The sequence below is a fragment of the Xiphophorus couchianus genome, chromosome 10, assembly GCF_001444195.1.
Source record: "Xiphophorus couchianus chromosome 10, X_couchianus-1.0, whole genome shotgun sequence".
NCBI lineage: Eukaryota > Metazoa > Chordata > Actinopteri > Cyprinodontiformes > Poeciliidae > Xiphophorus > Xiphophorus couchianus.
In genome coordinates, this window is record NC_040237.1 from 12,609,095 (window position 1) to 12,623,145 (window position 14,051).

General features: G+C 38.1%; 1 protein-coding gene across 4 annotated transcripts in view; it reads left to right on the forward strand.

Annotated features, from left to right (window-relative positions):
- grid1b (glutamate receptor, ionotropic, delta 1b) overlaps positions 1–14,051 on the forward strand; it is a 461,341-nt gene that overhangs the window by 378,872 nt on the left and 68,418 nt on the right. For all 4 annotated transcript variants that reach the window (XM_028029850.1, XM_028029852.1, XM_028029851.1 and 1 more), the window contains exons 5-7: positions 1,361–1,414; positions 6,577–6,750; positions 11,432–11,593. In XM_028029850.1, coding sequence (XP_027885651.1) covers positions 1,361–1,414; positions 6,577–6,750; positions 11,432–11,593 — 390 coding nt within the window. The remainder of the gene's footprint in view (positions 1–1,360; positions 1,415–6,576; positions 6,751–11,431; positions 11,594–14,051) is intronic.

Sequence of the window (14,051 nt, forward strand, 5' to 3'; positions counted from 1 at the left end):
ATTAGTTTCCACATCAATGTATAGAAATGTATTATAAACTGTGTAAAGTGCATTTTGCAAAATCCTTACCTGATTTAAAAAGGAGGACATCATTCCAATATCCGATCTGTCCAGGGTCAAAACTATACATTCGCTCAAATATATACATTTGTTTCCCATAATATTTGGTTAAATATAAAGCTAGTGACATTTAACTAATGTCAGTAGCTTTAGCCGTGTGCTTTTTTGTAGCCATTATCAGGCTTCTTATACTGGTTGAATTTTTAGGAAAACTGGAATGTTTATTCAAATTAGCTGGGTTCCTGACATAGACACGACTGTAAAACATAACCCAGAAAGCAGAAACACAGTTTATGCTTTGAGAAGTAATTTCCAGAAGCTTAGTCTTGTTTTATCTGGCCTAAAAAAGCAGTTTGGATGTGTGTCTGGGTCCAGTCTTCCTCTCCATGGTTCCGTGTGTTGAGTAGCTTGGTTACGGTAAACCCAGTTTCAGCTCTTTCCCTTCTCTTCCGTCACATACCAGGATCCATGACTGTTACTGTGTTCACTCCCCACACGGACCAGATGCTCCCTCCTGTCTGTTTTCCTATTATCATGTTAAATGACGACGTTTTGCTTCATTTCGTCCAGATCATTAGATACAAGTGGGTTACAGTGTTCTTTTTAATAACTGCACGTTTTTGCGTGGTGCCCAGAGGCCGAACACCCACATGCCTCGTTGTTCAGTCCATATGCTTTGATACGTGTTACGTGTTGTCATGTCACTTTTTTTTTATTTTTATTTTTTTATTGAGTGTGTAGTTTGAGTGGAGGGAAATTAATTTACTTGAGGATTGTGGTACTAGAAAAGGAAGCTTCTTTATCAGCTTATAAGTAAAAATAAGACTGTAATCACCTGTTAGTGATCAGTTTATATATATATACTATTTCTGCATTCATGTCTGCCGGTTACAGAAGGTGACGAGCTGGTACCAAATGTTCCCTTCGCGGACCTTATCGGCTCGACTCGGCTCGGCTCTTCATTATCATCAGTCGGAAGCCGGGTGGATGCTGCTGGGATTATCACACAGCTACACCGAACCAGACGAGCTCACGGTGCTTTGATAAGAGTTTTCAGTACTCGGCCGGGTCTCTGTGGAAAACTTTTATTGGTTGACATTTGGCAGAGCAACCCATCATTGGAAAACAGCAGAGGCTGAGCAAATAGGAGTGTGGAGCAAAGCAACGTGTCTTTGGTGTGATAGAGCAGCTCCGAGGCCAAATAGGAGGATCTGAGACCCAGAAAGTTTACATGAAGCCGAAGTAATTGATCTAAACTTTTCCCGTTTCTCTCTCTTTCTCTCTCTCTTTGTGTCTGCAGGCTGTGGAAACAAATTTGGCCTCCAAGGACAGTCACTGGGTGTTTGTAAATGAGGTAAGACGCCACAATGTTAAATCCATGAGACAAAATTTCCCTCCAAGTCACGATGGAGAAGGCAGCCTTCATTATGTTGTAAAGCAGGAATGTCAAAAGTCTGGTCAAAGGACTATTTGTTGCCCCGGAACTGATTTTGTGATGACTGCAATTCAGTTTAAATTGTCACTGACAAATTAAAATCTTGCAACAACGGAAAATGTAGGGCATAAAACAATGTATCATCTTTATAATAACCATGCTAACCTCTGTCTCTTTAATTTCACTGAACGGACAGTATATCCATTCAGTGACTTTTGCTCAAAGCCCTACACTTTTGGACCCATGATTACTTTATTAAACAACTTCTAATAGGAATAAAACTTCACCAGCCAGTCGGCAGGGTGTGATGAGTGTTGATGGGACTTTATGTTTTTCAACTTTCCTGTGTTTTCCTGCTTCAACACATATCAAATAAATGAAGGAGTCACAATCAGGCCACTTGAGATGCTGATCGCACAACGAACGACTAATTAAGCCATTGTGTTCAAGTGTTTTGAAGCAGGAACTCATCAAAAGAAATTCAAGGCTGGAAGGTGACACTCCTGCCTTAAATGAAGCTCATTGTTTGGTGTTATTGACGCAGGATCATCTTTAATGTTTACACCTTTCCCAAACTTCACTTTTCAAGCATAAACACGTTAAACCTAAGCTTAGTGTGAAAGCCATGGATGTTTCAACGACTTTTATAAATTGGAAACGACGCAAATCTCCAAAGCTTTACTCAAAGCCAGGAAACTATGGGATTTATCTGTGCATCATCAACCAATCAAGCCGACTAACTGGACTGTTGACAATGTAATTCAAGCATAAACATACCAAGAAAATAAATCAAAATTAACTCTCAGCTTCGTAACAACTTTACACTCTTGAAATATTCATTCTATCGGATTCATATGTGCATCATCATCCAATCAACCGGACTGACCGGCAATTTAATTAAAGCAGAAAAAAAATATAAAATAAAATAACCATTTGAATCAAAACTGAGGGAAAGTAGCAGGGTTAGGATAGGAAAGACAAAAAGCTTTGCAGTGAGGAAGGAGTGACGATCTCAGCAGGTCACAGTGAAACCACATGGATGGCTCTGAGTGTGTGTGAAGCAGCAGCTGTCACGTTTTATCTCGGAACAGTAAAAAACCTACACAATGACTTTGATGAGCACACTGAAGCTGCTCAGATGCTGAGTTCAGAAAACAAAAGAACTGTTTCTGTCAAGTCCTGGAATGTGGAACAAAGGAGGCAGAGACAGAGAACGAGAGAGAGAGAGAACTTAGCACAGAAATATAAATAAAATACAATCATTCAACTCAACTAATCTGAAGAAAATTATCTGAAAGAAAGAGAATAAAGAAAATAAAGGTGACTAGAGGCTGAACATTTGAGAACAATACTCTGCTGCTAAAAACCAACTGGATTAAAAATACCTGTTTGCAGAAATTGCACAGAACATCAGTCACACAGACAGACGTTTTCACAGAGAACAAATGCAGGCTGTTATTATTCCAGAGACTCTTTAGACTAACACCAGGAAAATCACATTTCAACTCCCAAAAACCTGATTAAAATTAGATACATACTAATATGATGGAGTTGAAAGGAACACGGATTAAAAATTTTTTACATAGAAATGGGATTTTAGGAGCCATTTACATTTAGTCAGTCAGCTGAGATAAATATGATCCGGAATTTGCTGTGAGACACAGACTTAAGATTGTGCTGCTAGTGAGGATCTACTGGTTGCATTGGACTGGTATTTTGACTTTAGACTGGACTTCAGAACTGAAAAAAAAAACATAAATATTAAAAAAAAAATCTGTACCCCAAACCATGATCTCTTTAGCTAAAAGTGTTCAAAAAGTAACTTTTTAACTTTTTTTTTAACTTAATCTTGTGTTTTTTCTCTCCTGGCTCATTACCCAGGGAACCTATCGAAAACAGGCGGCGTTAACGAGAGACGAAATGAGATGACTGTAAATGACACCGGGTGCTTCTCTTTGAAATGTAAATCCAATTCTTTGTGAACAAAAAGCACCTCGCAGGTTACATCACAGCTGCTCCCGTTGCAGCCGTTAAAGTCGTCACCCGTATTGACAACTGAATCCATCAGAGCCGCGGTGCTCTGTCTGGGATTTTCTTCTTTATCCCTTTTCATTTTTCTCTTCTCTGTCCTGCCATAAGTGCTTGAAACACAAGCAGCGGGTAATTGTTGGTCTGTAAGTGGTGAGAGTTGGAGGGCTCCTTTGATCGACAATAAAGTAAAAAGAGAGAAAAAGAAAAAACTATATGAGTGCTGATGATTATAAAATTATTTAAATGTGCTAATTATCTGGTCATACCAGACCTTTTATTAAATTATTCTACAGTTTTCTTCTCCTGTCACATGTTAACATGTCCAACTGCTCCTAACTCCTAATTCCCTACTGAGCTGCATTTTGTCGAGTTAAATAGCTTTAGCTAGAAAGCTAGAGAAACTAACGTTATAAAATTGCTTAGCTTTTACTGGTAAAGTTTGCTATGATTTAGAGTTTTAAAAAAATCCACTTTGTTGATAAGATGTCAAAACATATTTGTGTTTTGACCTCATTTCCTCTGCTAAAAAAATGTCACCTGGTTGAACAAACATGAGACAGAATGTCTTTCTTAACCTGCAGCGGTTCCAGTTACTCTCTGTTGAAGGATGTGTTAGTGAAATATTAATGTGTGAAAAATAAATGTGTGATTTGTTTGTGTTTGTTTACCTAGAATGAGACAGGAATTGAAGGTGAAATGTGGACTTTCTTTTTTTTTATTTTTAGAAACTTAATTTGCTAGATTTGTTAAACAAAATTCATAGTGGTTTGTAAACCAAAACGTGTCAGTTAGGCTAATGAAGTAAACAAACTTGGTTCAGTAAAAAATTTAATAAAAAAAAACAAGATGCAAAGAACACTTTACCATTTTAATGAGTGGAGTAACTTGGTGAGTTGTATTTTGTTGGGTTTAGGAATCAAAACCTTAATTCTGTTGTGCCTATGAACCAAAAAAAAAAAATCACATGTTTTATAAAGTAAAAATATAATTAAAAAAATACACTTTGTGAATTAATTTAGAGAGAAGTCATTCCAGTCTAGGAATATGTAAAAAGCAAGTTGCTGTCTTTTAAGAAAGGTCCAACCAAGCACTGAGTTTAGAAATCAACCTTTAGATAGAAAACCTACATACAAAACAACGTTTGCTTTGTTTTTGAAATGTAACATTGTTTAATGTGTTGCCCTTGGTGAAATAAACCTGAATTGAAATGAATTATGCCTATATTCAGTACAATAAGTTCAAATCACAACAAATCCAATCATACAGACAGATTAAAGGCGCTTTTGTACATTTCAATTTGATGCTAGTTAAAAAAATTTTTAAAAAAAGTAGTAGTGAACTGCAGTGTAATTCTGAGATTGGTAAAACAGTTTTCTGTCTAAGGAAAGCCAACCGGTTACATTAAGTCAGTCACTTTGTGGAAACTTTTCATTCTGAGAGAGCAGAATTCCCCTTTACCAGCAGAACCAGTCCAACTGCTACACGTTTCACTGCGCTTCTGTTAACGTGAGTTATTGAAGCACAGCGGTAGATTTAAAATACATCGACCACAGATTTTAAGGTTTACATGTGAAACAACCCACTTTTACGCTGTAATGTTATTGTTTTCTTTTTACGTGATCTAGAAGTTGCTCTAAAGTCGTGCGCCAAAACAACACCAGTGACCATTTTACCCGCTGCCAGGCTGTAATAAACCTCATTCATTTTGCATGAGTAAAAAAAACTGTAAAGCCTTGTCAGACATTAGCGCATTTGTCTGCACAGCATCCTTACCCGCTTCCTGGAGACGGCGTCGCACTGTTTTTCTCAGAAAAATCACTGCCCTCCAAAACCTCTTATCTGATTCTTTCCTCGACTCCTGTTATTAGTCGTCCACTTCCTGTTTGCTTCCTCTTAAGCCTGCCTGTGCCTGAATGGAGGTGGTTTATCGTGTAATGTGTCATTACATGCAGTTTAGTCTCCATTTTAGTAATTGTTTTTAAAAAAAGAAATCTCACTTTGGCTAATGCTGACATCCAGCTGATGCTAGAAATAAGAAGTAACTTATTACATGCAAGTGAAATTTCAAGGTCTGTGGAACAGAATGAACTCTGATTTAAAATTATAATCCAAAAATTAGATTAGATTTTCACGTAAATAATCAAGAAATACATTTCAATTAATATGAGTAAGTTGTTTTTTTTTAACAACTTCGCGTTTGAGCACTTTGGTCTTTTTGAAATTTACTGTTCATTTTGCAGAAGTTAAAATGAAACAAAAATCACATTTTTACCACTTCCTTCTAAAGTTGCTTTATTTCACAGCTGGTCTCAACCCCCCCAAAAAAACAAAAAAACAAAACATGATTGCTAAAGAACTTTTAACAGCAAAGTGAAGAAATATGCTGATGACCACAGGGTCTTCTTCTGGTCACAGAAAGTGTTTGGTACTTAAGACAAAACCTCTATAAAAAGAAACATAGTTTCCAGCACAGATAATTATTGTCTGTCCTTTAAAATCGTTTCAAAATATGGGGTTCACGTCGAGATTTTAATGTGAAGCAGCTGCCACTTTTTATGTGGATGGAATAAATTAGATTTCAGTAGAAATAACAGACTGAGTCTTGTATCTCGGTTGCTTTTACGGCTCCGGAATTTTTGACATTTAAAACCTTTCTTTTTTTTTTTTTGTCAGATGAAACTATTTTCTTCCCAATGAATGAAAAAAAAAAAACCTGAGTCACTTCTGTTTACAACTTCATGTTTAATTGGACGAGGACGACATAAGGAGAAACCAAACAGAGTGGGTTTACTTTACTTCGGATGGGGACTATCTATAATTACACCTCCAAGAAAATAATTGGTTTTCTCCTTGTTGTAGCAGTTAAACATGTACACCAGTATAGGAAGCTCTTTAAGAGACAGTGTGACTGCGCTGTTATGATTTAAAACCGGCTGCTTAATTAACGTGACATAGTCTTATAAAGGAAAGAGTCGCGATGAAAAGCCTCGAACTTACGGCCAAACATTTGTTCTGCCTTTCGTTTCTTCCCTTTGCTTACATGACTGCAGGAAATCAGCGACACAGAGATCCTGGAGCTGACCCACAGTGCACTGGGGCGCATGACTGTGATCCGACAGATTTTCCCCCTGTGGAAGGACAGCAGCACCCGCTGTATGAGGCAGAACCACCGGATCTCGTCGCTGCTGTGCGACCCGCAGGAAGGATACCTGCAGAACCTAGAGGTAAAAAAATAAAATAAAATAACCACTTCTCTGTTTCTGGCTGTCGGTATGTCAGTCAGAAATGTTCAAGCAGCAGATGTGTAAGTTTTCTTTTGCAACTGACACCTGTTGGCAAGGCGATGTGCCCACTCTCCACCCCGGCCGTAGTTTGAGTTGTACATGCAGCACTGTGAGTGAAGAAAAAGGCTGGTTTTACACCACATCTGTCAGCTTCTGGTTACTGGAAAGACTTGACTTATAAACAGAGTGAACAACTTTTTGTCTGCTTGTTTGTGGAGACAAAGTAACAAAAAAAACACAAAAAATCCCCCACCTTTGTTAAAATAATTACTATCAAGGCACAGAATTGTTGTTTTGATTCCTGATGATCAGGATTAACTGCATTTTATGATATCGATTAGATGATAAAAACCTCCAAATGCTTTCCCAGTAGATTTGCTCCTTACATTTATGGCTCACATTGACTCTGTGATGACGCAGGTTGCACACATTTAAATATGCATGCTGATATTTTGAGGAAAATCCACCCAAAAACGCATGCATATTTATGCGAGAGCCTGACCAAAAAGCATCGGGCTTTCAAAAGGCTCGCGCTGTGAATTATTCACCTCATTTTGAAAGCAGGTGATCATTCTGATGCATAGGAAACGGGACTGAAAGGGATTCACTGCACTGATAGCTGGAGATTTCACTGTGTGTTCCCCTGATATATATGCTAATCAGTGCATTGAATGCATGAAGAATTTTAACTTCAATTCATTTTTTTTCGTTATTATTATCATTTTTGACAGAAATAATTAAATGGAAACATCACTTTACTGTCATTTACAATCTGCAGCTTTGGATTTTTCCCCCCACATGTTTTACCATCTGTGCCTGCTGCAGTTTTACATTTAAAGTTTGATTATGCAGCCGAGACATTTGCGATTTGATAACTTTCAGGTATGACAATTCTTGTGGGCCATATTTAAGTTGACGTTCAGAAGTTTAATGTTCAGAGAAGGTGCCGATAAATCGGATAATCTTTACCAGTAAATAGTTGTTTATTTTCTCGTGGTTTTGAATCATTAATTTTTTATTTCAGTGTTTTTGATCAAATGAAACCTTCACATTTTTCTCCTTCAACTTTTTGTGTGCTTGCAATGCTTAATTTATTTTGAATAATTGCTGCCCTTGTATGTACCAATTATTCTTTCCGATTAGTCCAACCTTCTTTCTCCTGGAGGACGGACGGACGGACGGATAGGCATTTGAAAAGGGTTGAAAACACAGGCCTGACCTCCATGGCTAAACATGAAAATTCAAATTCTCTACGTCACTTCTGAATCAATTTTAGTCATTCCCGGCCACAAAAGCACAAAAGGTTAATTTTTGGGAACAGAAAGAGTAATTAGAAGGTTTGCTTTGTTTAATGAAGGGCAAAGAAAGACGTAATAAGCAGTCAAATTCAAAAAATGATGGGATTTAATCAGTTTAGAGCGAGAGCTCCCTCTGAAATGAAGGAATAAAGCTGTCATAATCTGCAGTGGTCTTCCTAAGGCAGAGTCTTAGTTTTTATTTGTATGAAAATGTTCCCTCTACGTCAGTCATTTTTTTCAGGTTGGATGTGTAATATATTTTGCTTTAATCAGAGGGAGTCAGGTTGTGCGTTCCCAAATTTCTGCTTGGATCCTGAACAGAAGGAACGTAAATGATTCTAGAATACCAAACTCCACACACTACAGCCCGTTTTAACATGTGGTGACGACGACTCACCAGACACTTTATAATGTTTACCTGTTCAAATGCTTGTTGACAACAATAGTGAATCAGCCAATCACATGGCAGCTACGTATTTAGGCATAACTACATTGGGACAGATGCGATACTAGCCTGTTAGGCGCTCTGGGCGAACGACATTCAGATCATTTTTGTATTCCACGCCATAACCTTTGTATAAATGTTTATTTAGTCATCCTTGTATTCTCATTCAGTGTTTGTTTGGGACTAATTCTAGGGACAAGCATCTTCAGTCTTACCATTACAAATGCAAATGTGTGGATTGTGATGAAAAGCACTGGGACTTTAACTGGAACTCACTATTTTGGTCAAATGAGTCTTTAAGTAGAGCTTTAAGTAGAACAGGGAATATATGGAAAAATACCTCATCTACTACTAAAATTGGATCATAAGTGTATGTGCCTCAGGAGGATGAGGAGGATTCAAAATATACTTTCCAAATCAACAAAAAAACTGTTATTCCTTACACAAAATTGACTTTGTTCCCCATTGTCATCTCAGACCAAAATCTTGTCGCAAAATTGTGGGCTGGGCGGAAGAGAAGAGCATCAGAAAGGACCTAGAACAGTATTGACAGTACCGATTTGTACATTTTTCTTCTTTTTTTCTCAGATTTAGATTTTTTTTTTACTGAGCAGATCTTAAACAAAAGCAAAACCAGTGGATTTTAATTATATTCATTATAAAGTAGTTAGCATAAAAAGCAAGAGAGAGAAAGTAAAGGCCAAAATTTATAAACCTTCTTTTGAATGATATTTCTTGGGTGCAGATGTATTTAGTATTATTCACGAATGAAATGGTAAAAAAAAAGAAGAAAAAAGAATAGAAAATCACCGCAAGAAAGTAAGAACTCCAGCAATTTCATTTTGGGTATTCTTTGTGGTGAAGAGCTACCTCTCGCTCGCTCTCCGTCTCGGTTTTAGTGTTTGCCGTCAGGTTCTGATGTAATCTGTCAGCACGCCTTACCAGAAACAAATTCAAATTGGTCTCATTCCAGAAAATTTGGTCGCATCTCATCTTCAGGCACAATCTTCCTCCTACTCACACTGAGTGTTATTTCCACTTGTGAAATCTCTGCGGTGATGTGTGGCTGACATTTAAAGACAACAAACAGAACAATTACTGTAATGAACACTGACAAATGCTGGCTTTTTCCCCGTCATGTTTTGACATTTGCTGGAGACGAGTTCAGTTTTTCTTTTTTTTCCCCCCGCCACGTCGAGCACCAATGTCATTCCCTTTTTCATTTTTTCTTTTTGTTCTTCATTCAGAGTCTTGTCTCTTCTTTTCCCCTGAAACTGCTCAGCCGTCTTGGTTATTTTTCTCCTGTGCCTCGTCTCTTTTCCCATCTTCATCCCTCACTGTCTCCTCTGGCCATTCAAGATGACCTGAGAATATTTGCCTCTTCTTTCATTTCTCACTTTCCATCATTCCCCTCGTCCTCTGCTGACGCTCTCCGTCCTCACCTGGAACGTTCGGCAAGAAGCAAGATGAGGACATCTGTCTCAATCGCTTGTGCAAAAGAGCGTCAAATGTCTCTTTGAGAATTAACGGTGAAAAAGTTGAAAATCTTAGACAAAAAAAAAAAGCTGAATTTATGTGGAAATATATATGTTTTTTGAAACCAATGTTCTATCTCCCTTCTCCTTCCATCATTCCCTTTCATATTGCCTTTGTCATGTAAAATTTCATCTTTAGTCTCTCCATGACCAAAGAGGACACAGAAAAGAGAAGTGTGTGCATGTGTGTGTGTGTGAGGGTCAGCGGAAGCGTGGAGCGTGGCCTTCATGCCAGTCAGCTCTGCTTATCTGGACAGCATGATGCTCATTTGTCACCCTGCATTTGGTCTCTCCTTCCTGCCTGTGTGTGTGTGTGTGGGGGGAGGGTGTGTGTGCATGCGTGTGTCACAGTGTGTTTCCTGGGTGCTTGGTCAGGGTGACATGTGGACAGGCTGGCTGCTAGCTGACTGTCGTCTCAACACCATCCAGCTCGTCTGTGCGCTCGGGTGCCAGCAGCGCTCTTGGTGGTGTTAGATTTGTGCTGGCAGATGATGCACTTCCACAGATGTGTCACACATGTGGTCAGTGTGCGGGTTGGCATGGAAAGCTTCTATATTTATTTATTTTCCACATTTGAAGGGATCGTTAGTTTGGACTTTTGACGTTAGGCTTTGTGTAGTAATTATGAGCAGTCAGTAGCTTACCAGCAACTAGAGTGAGATTTTTACCAGAAATTGAGAGTTTATGTATATGTGAACACATCTGTGATTTTCCAATTCCTCTTACATTCTTGTTCATTTCGGTGACCGGTGCTCAATCACCAACCTAAGTGGTCCACTCAACTCAAATCATCATTTTACAAGTTCTTTTATTGATTTCTCACATGAATGGCTCATTTTGGCCCTGTTGTCAGCGAGTTGCAAATGATACAGTTCTGTTTTTGTGGTTGTATTTTTATTTTTTTATTTTCACACTCTTATGCCTTTTGGGGCGTGTGTGTCATCTTTTAAATACGGGTTTTATTGTTGCATAAGCTTTATTGGCAGCATAACAACATCTCTCTCTGCTTATAAAAGCAGGAGCAAAGCCAAAAATTAAATTTTTCAATTTTAGCCAGCAGCATTTCACCATGTAGTTTGTCGCTACTGGTTTCTTTGACTGACTCAACTCTATACAAGTTCACAAAAATCTCTTCCAATATAGCTAAAGTGACTGTATAATCACAAAGTCACTTCTCGAGGAAAGATCACCCATGGAGCTTCAGACAGATGACGGTTGCCATTTTATATGTCTTTTCCCAACAATCTCACAAACCGCCTTCACCTTCGTGCCAAGCTTTGTCACAGCTTATCGTTTTGTCCCTGACCTACCTTGACTTTTTCCTCTGAACTCTCTCCAACCAGGTGTCCAACCTCTACCTGTACGACAGCGTGCTGATGCTGGCCAACGCTTTCTACAGGAAGCTGGAGGACAGGAAGTGGCACAGCATGGCGAGCCTAAACTGCATCAGAAAGTCGACCAAGCCATGGAACGGTGGCTGGTCAATGCTGGAGACCATTCAGAAGGTAAAGCATGATGCCTGTCATCATTTAGTTTCATTCAGTTCTCTGATTTTCTTCAATTATTTCATGGTTCATGGGTGTGATCAGTGTTGTGCATTGTCACTCAATTTTTTATTCTTTTTCTTTTTTTTAGGGGGGTGGGTACTTGTATGTAGGTGCCAGGAAAAAAAAACTAATATATGCATTTCTGACTTTTTTTGGGGGGGGGGATATTGTATAAGTTAGACCATTAATCAGCATTTATTTTGACAATATTTTGAAATATGTTTTAAATGAGCTGAATCGCCATCAAAATTTGAGCTTTGCTTTCTGCAAACAGAAATGTGTTTGTAAATTTAGCCGTATTAAAATGGAATGTGTGGGTAGACTGTAAAAAAATAAGCAACTGACATAAACCAGAAAAACTACTAATTACCTCAAGACAGTGGCAATTAGCACTGTCTTGTGCTAATTGCTGCAAGACAGTAAATACCATTATCACCTAAACATCACATTTTGCTTTAATAAGACCATTTAATTACAATGCTTAATTACATATGCTAATTTGTACGGAAATTTGTGATTTCCGTATCTCATTTAAAGTAGGAGTGTTTGTTTATTTTTGTCTAATTTAATTGAAAATAGCCATCAGGATTTGTCCATCACATGTGAAGATAACGAGACACAGAATAAAGCGCCTCCAGTTAACAGAAGCTGAATTGAACCTGAAGTGTAAACATGACACAGACGTGAAACCTGATTCTGATGCGTCTCATAATTCCAGCCGGACTTTCGTTCTGATGCTCTAATTGGCAAAAGAAGCTTTTCAGCCATGCTGATCAGTCCCTCAGAGCAAAATGTGCTGCTTGTTATTAAAAAGAAAAAACAGCAATTTGGGTCTTTAACATGTATCAAAGTAACAACCACGGAGCTCATTAGGGTCATTCCTGTTTTTCTGAAACACTCATAAAGGTAACGCAGAGGAGGCGATTTCATGATGCGGTTAAACATAAAATATAATTCGATATCGATGAAAGATACAAAACTCCAGTTAATGAAGGATTTCTACGCTGAGCCTGATTTTATGCGGACATCATGTTTTCTTTTGTTGCATGTTACTTTGATGCAGCTGCTCATTGAATACTGATAGCATCGCTGAATTATTGGTGCGCTCAATTGACCTCAAATATTCAGTGTTTGGTTTGATTCCTTACTAAATAATGAAGAAACACGACCTTCATTTTAGTCCAGGTATACACTCCCAGTGTGGCCTTTTCTTAGCTTCCAAGAAAAATCTTCAATTCAAACAAAACAAACAAAACTATGATTGAAGGTTGAGAGGTTTAACTGTTAAGGAAGCAAAGACTGAAATCAAATTGCTTGTTTTCAGTGGAACCTGATCCTGATAATATATTAGTGTTTATCAACATTTCAGCCTTTTTAGAGCACAGTCTTAAAACAGGGTGGGCTCTTACACCCTTTTAAAATCTCTATTGGCCTATGTAGTGTGAAAGCACTGAAATTTTACAACTTAACTAGAAATTACTTCAAAAAGCAAATCATTTCATCTATAAATCTAAGAGATGAATTTCAATCAGTCCAAAATTGCTGCTGGTATTTATTATTCTGAAGAAAATCTTTTGAGCTTCACCTTTTGATTAGGGGCGATTTATTCTGATATTTAATAAGAATATTCTTTTCTAAATTACCGTGCTCTTGGTGTATTGTCTGAAATGTTTGTTTCTACATTCAAACAAAGTCTAGAGGTTTTACTCTTGTGTCCGACTCAAATTTTGCTCAGACTTTCCATCTCACTACTTTGCTGATGAGGATCTGTGACAGAGGATAAGATGAGTTGTGTCACATAATGTTACATTTAGCTGAAGAAATGTTCATGAAAGCGATGGAGGAAGAGACGGACGGATGGAGTTAAGGTTTTTACAGAAAGCCCTTCCGAACCCCAGACGTCTTAACCATACGGTCTCTCCTAGCAACTCAAAAATTGACCTTTACGCCTAACACTGGGCCATTTAGTCTTCTGCCTGTTGTGATGACTGTCTTCAGTCTTACTTAACATGCAATAGGAGTTACCGTAGGTCATGGTTTGACATTTTACCCACAGCCTTTCTGTGGAACAGACATGAACTGAACAAGTTTATCAACTTCTTATGACAGTTTTCATGGCGTCTTCTATCACTGCAAAAACTCTTCAGAAAGACGAAGAGGAGTACGGCTGGCTCATCTTTAACTTATGAAGCAAACCTATTCTGATCTGTAAAAGTTTGAACCAAATACTTACTTACACATGCTGTATTAAAAAAACACATTATTTTAACTACAGCTTAATTGAAACATAAATTAAGCTGCTGCTCTATTTTAAGGCAACGCCTTTCCTTACTGGTTGTGACATTATTAAGGAAGAGAATTGTGGACCCCCAGAAGTGCTGTTTATCCCTGGGTGGCATTTTCAGATGCCTGAAGG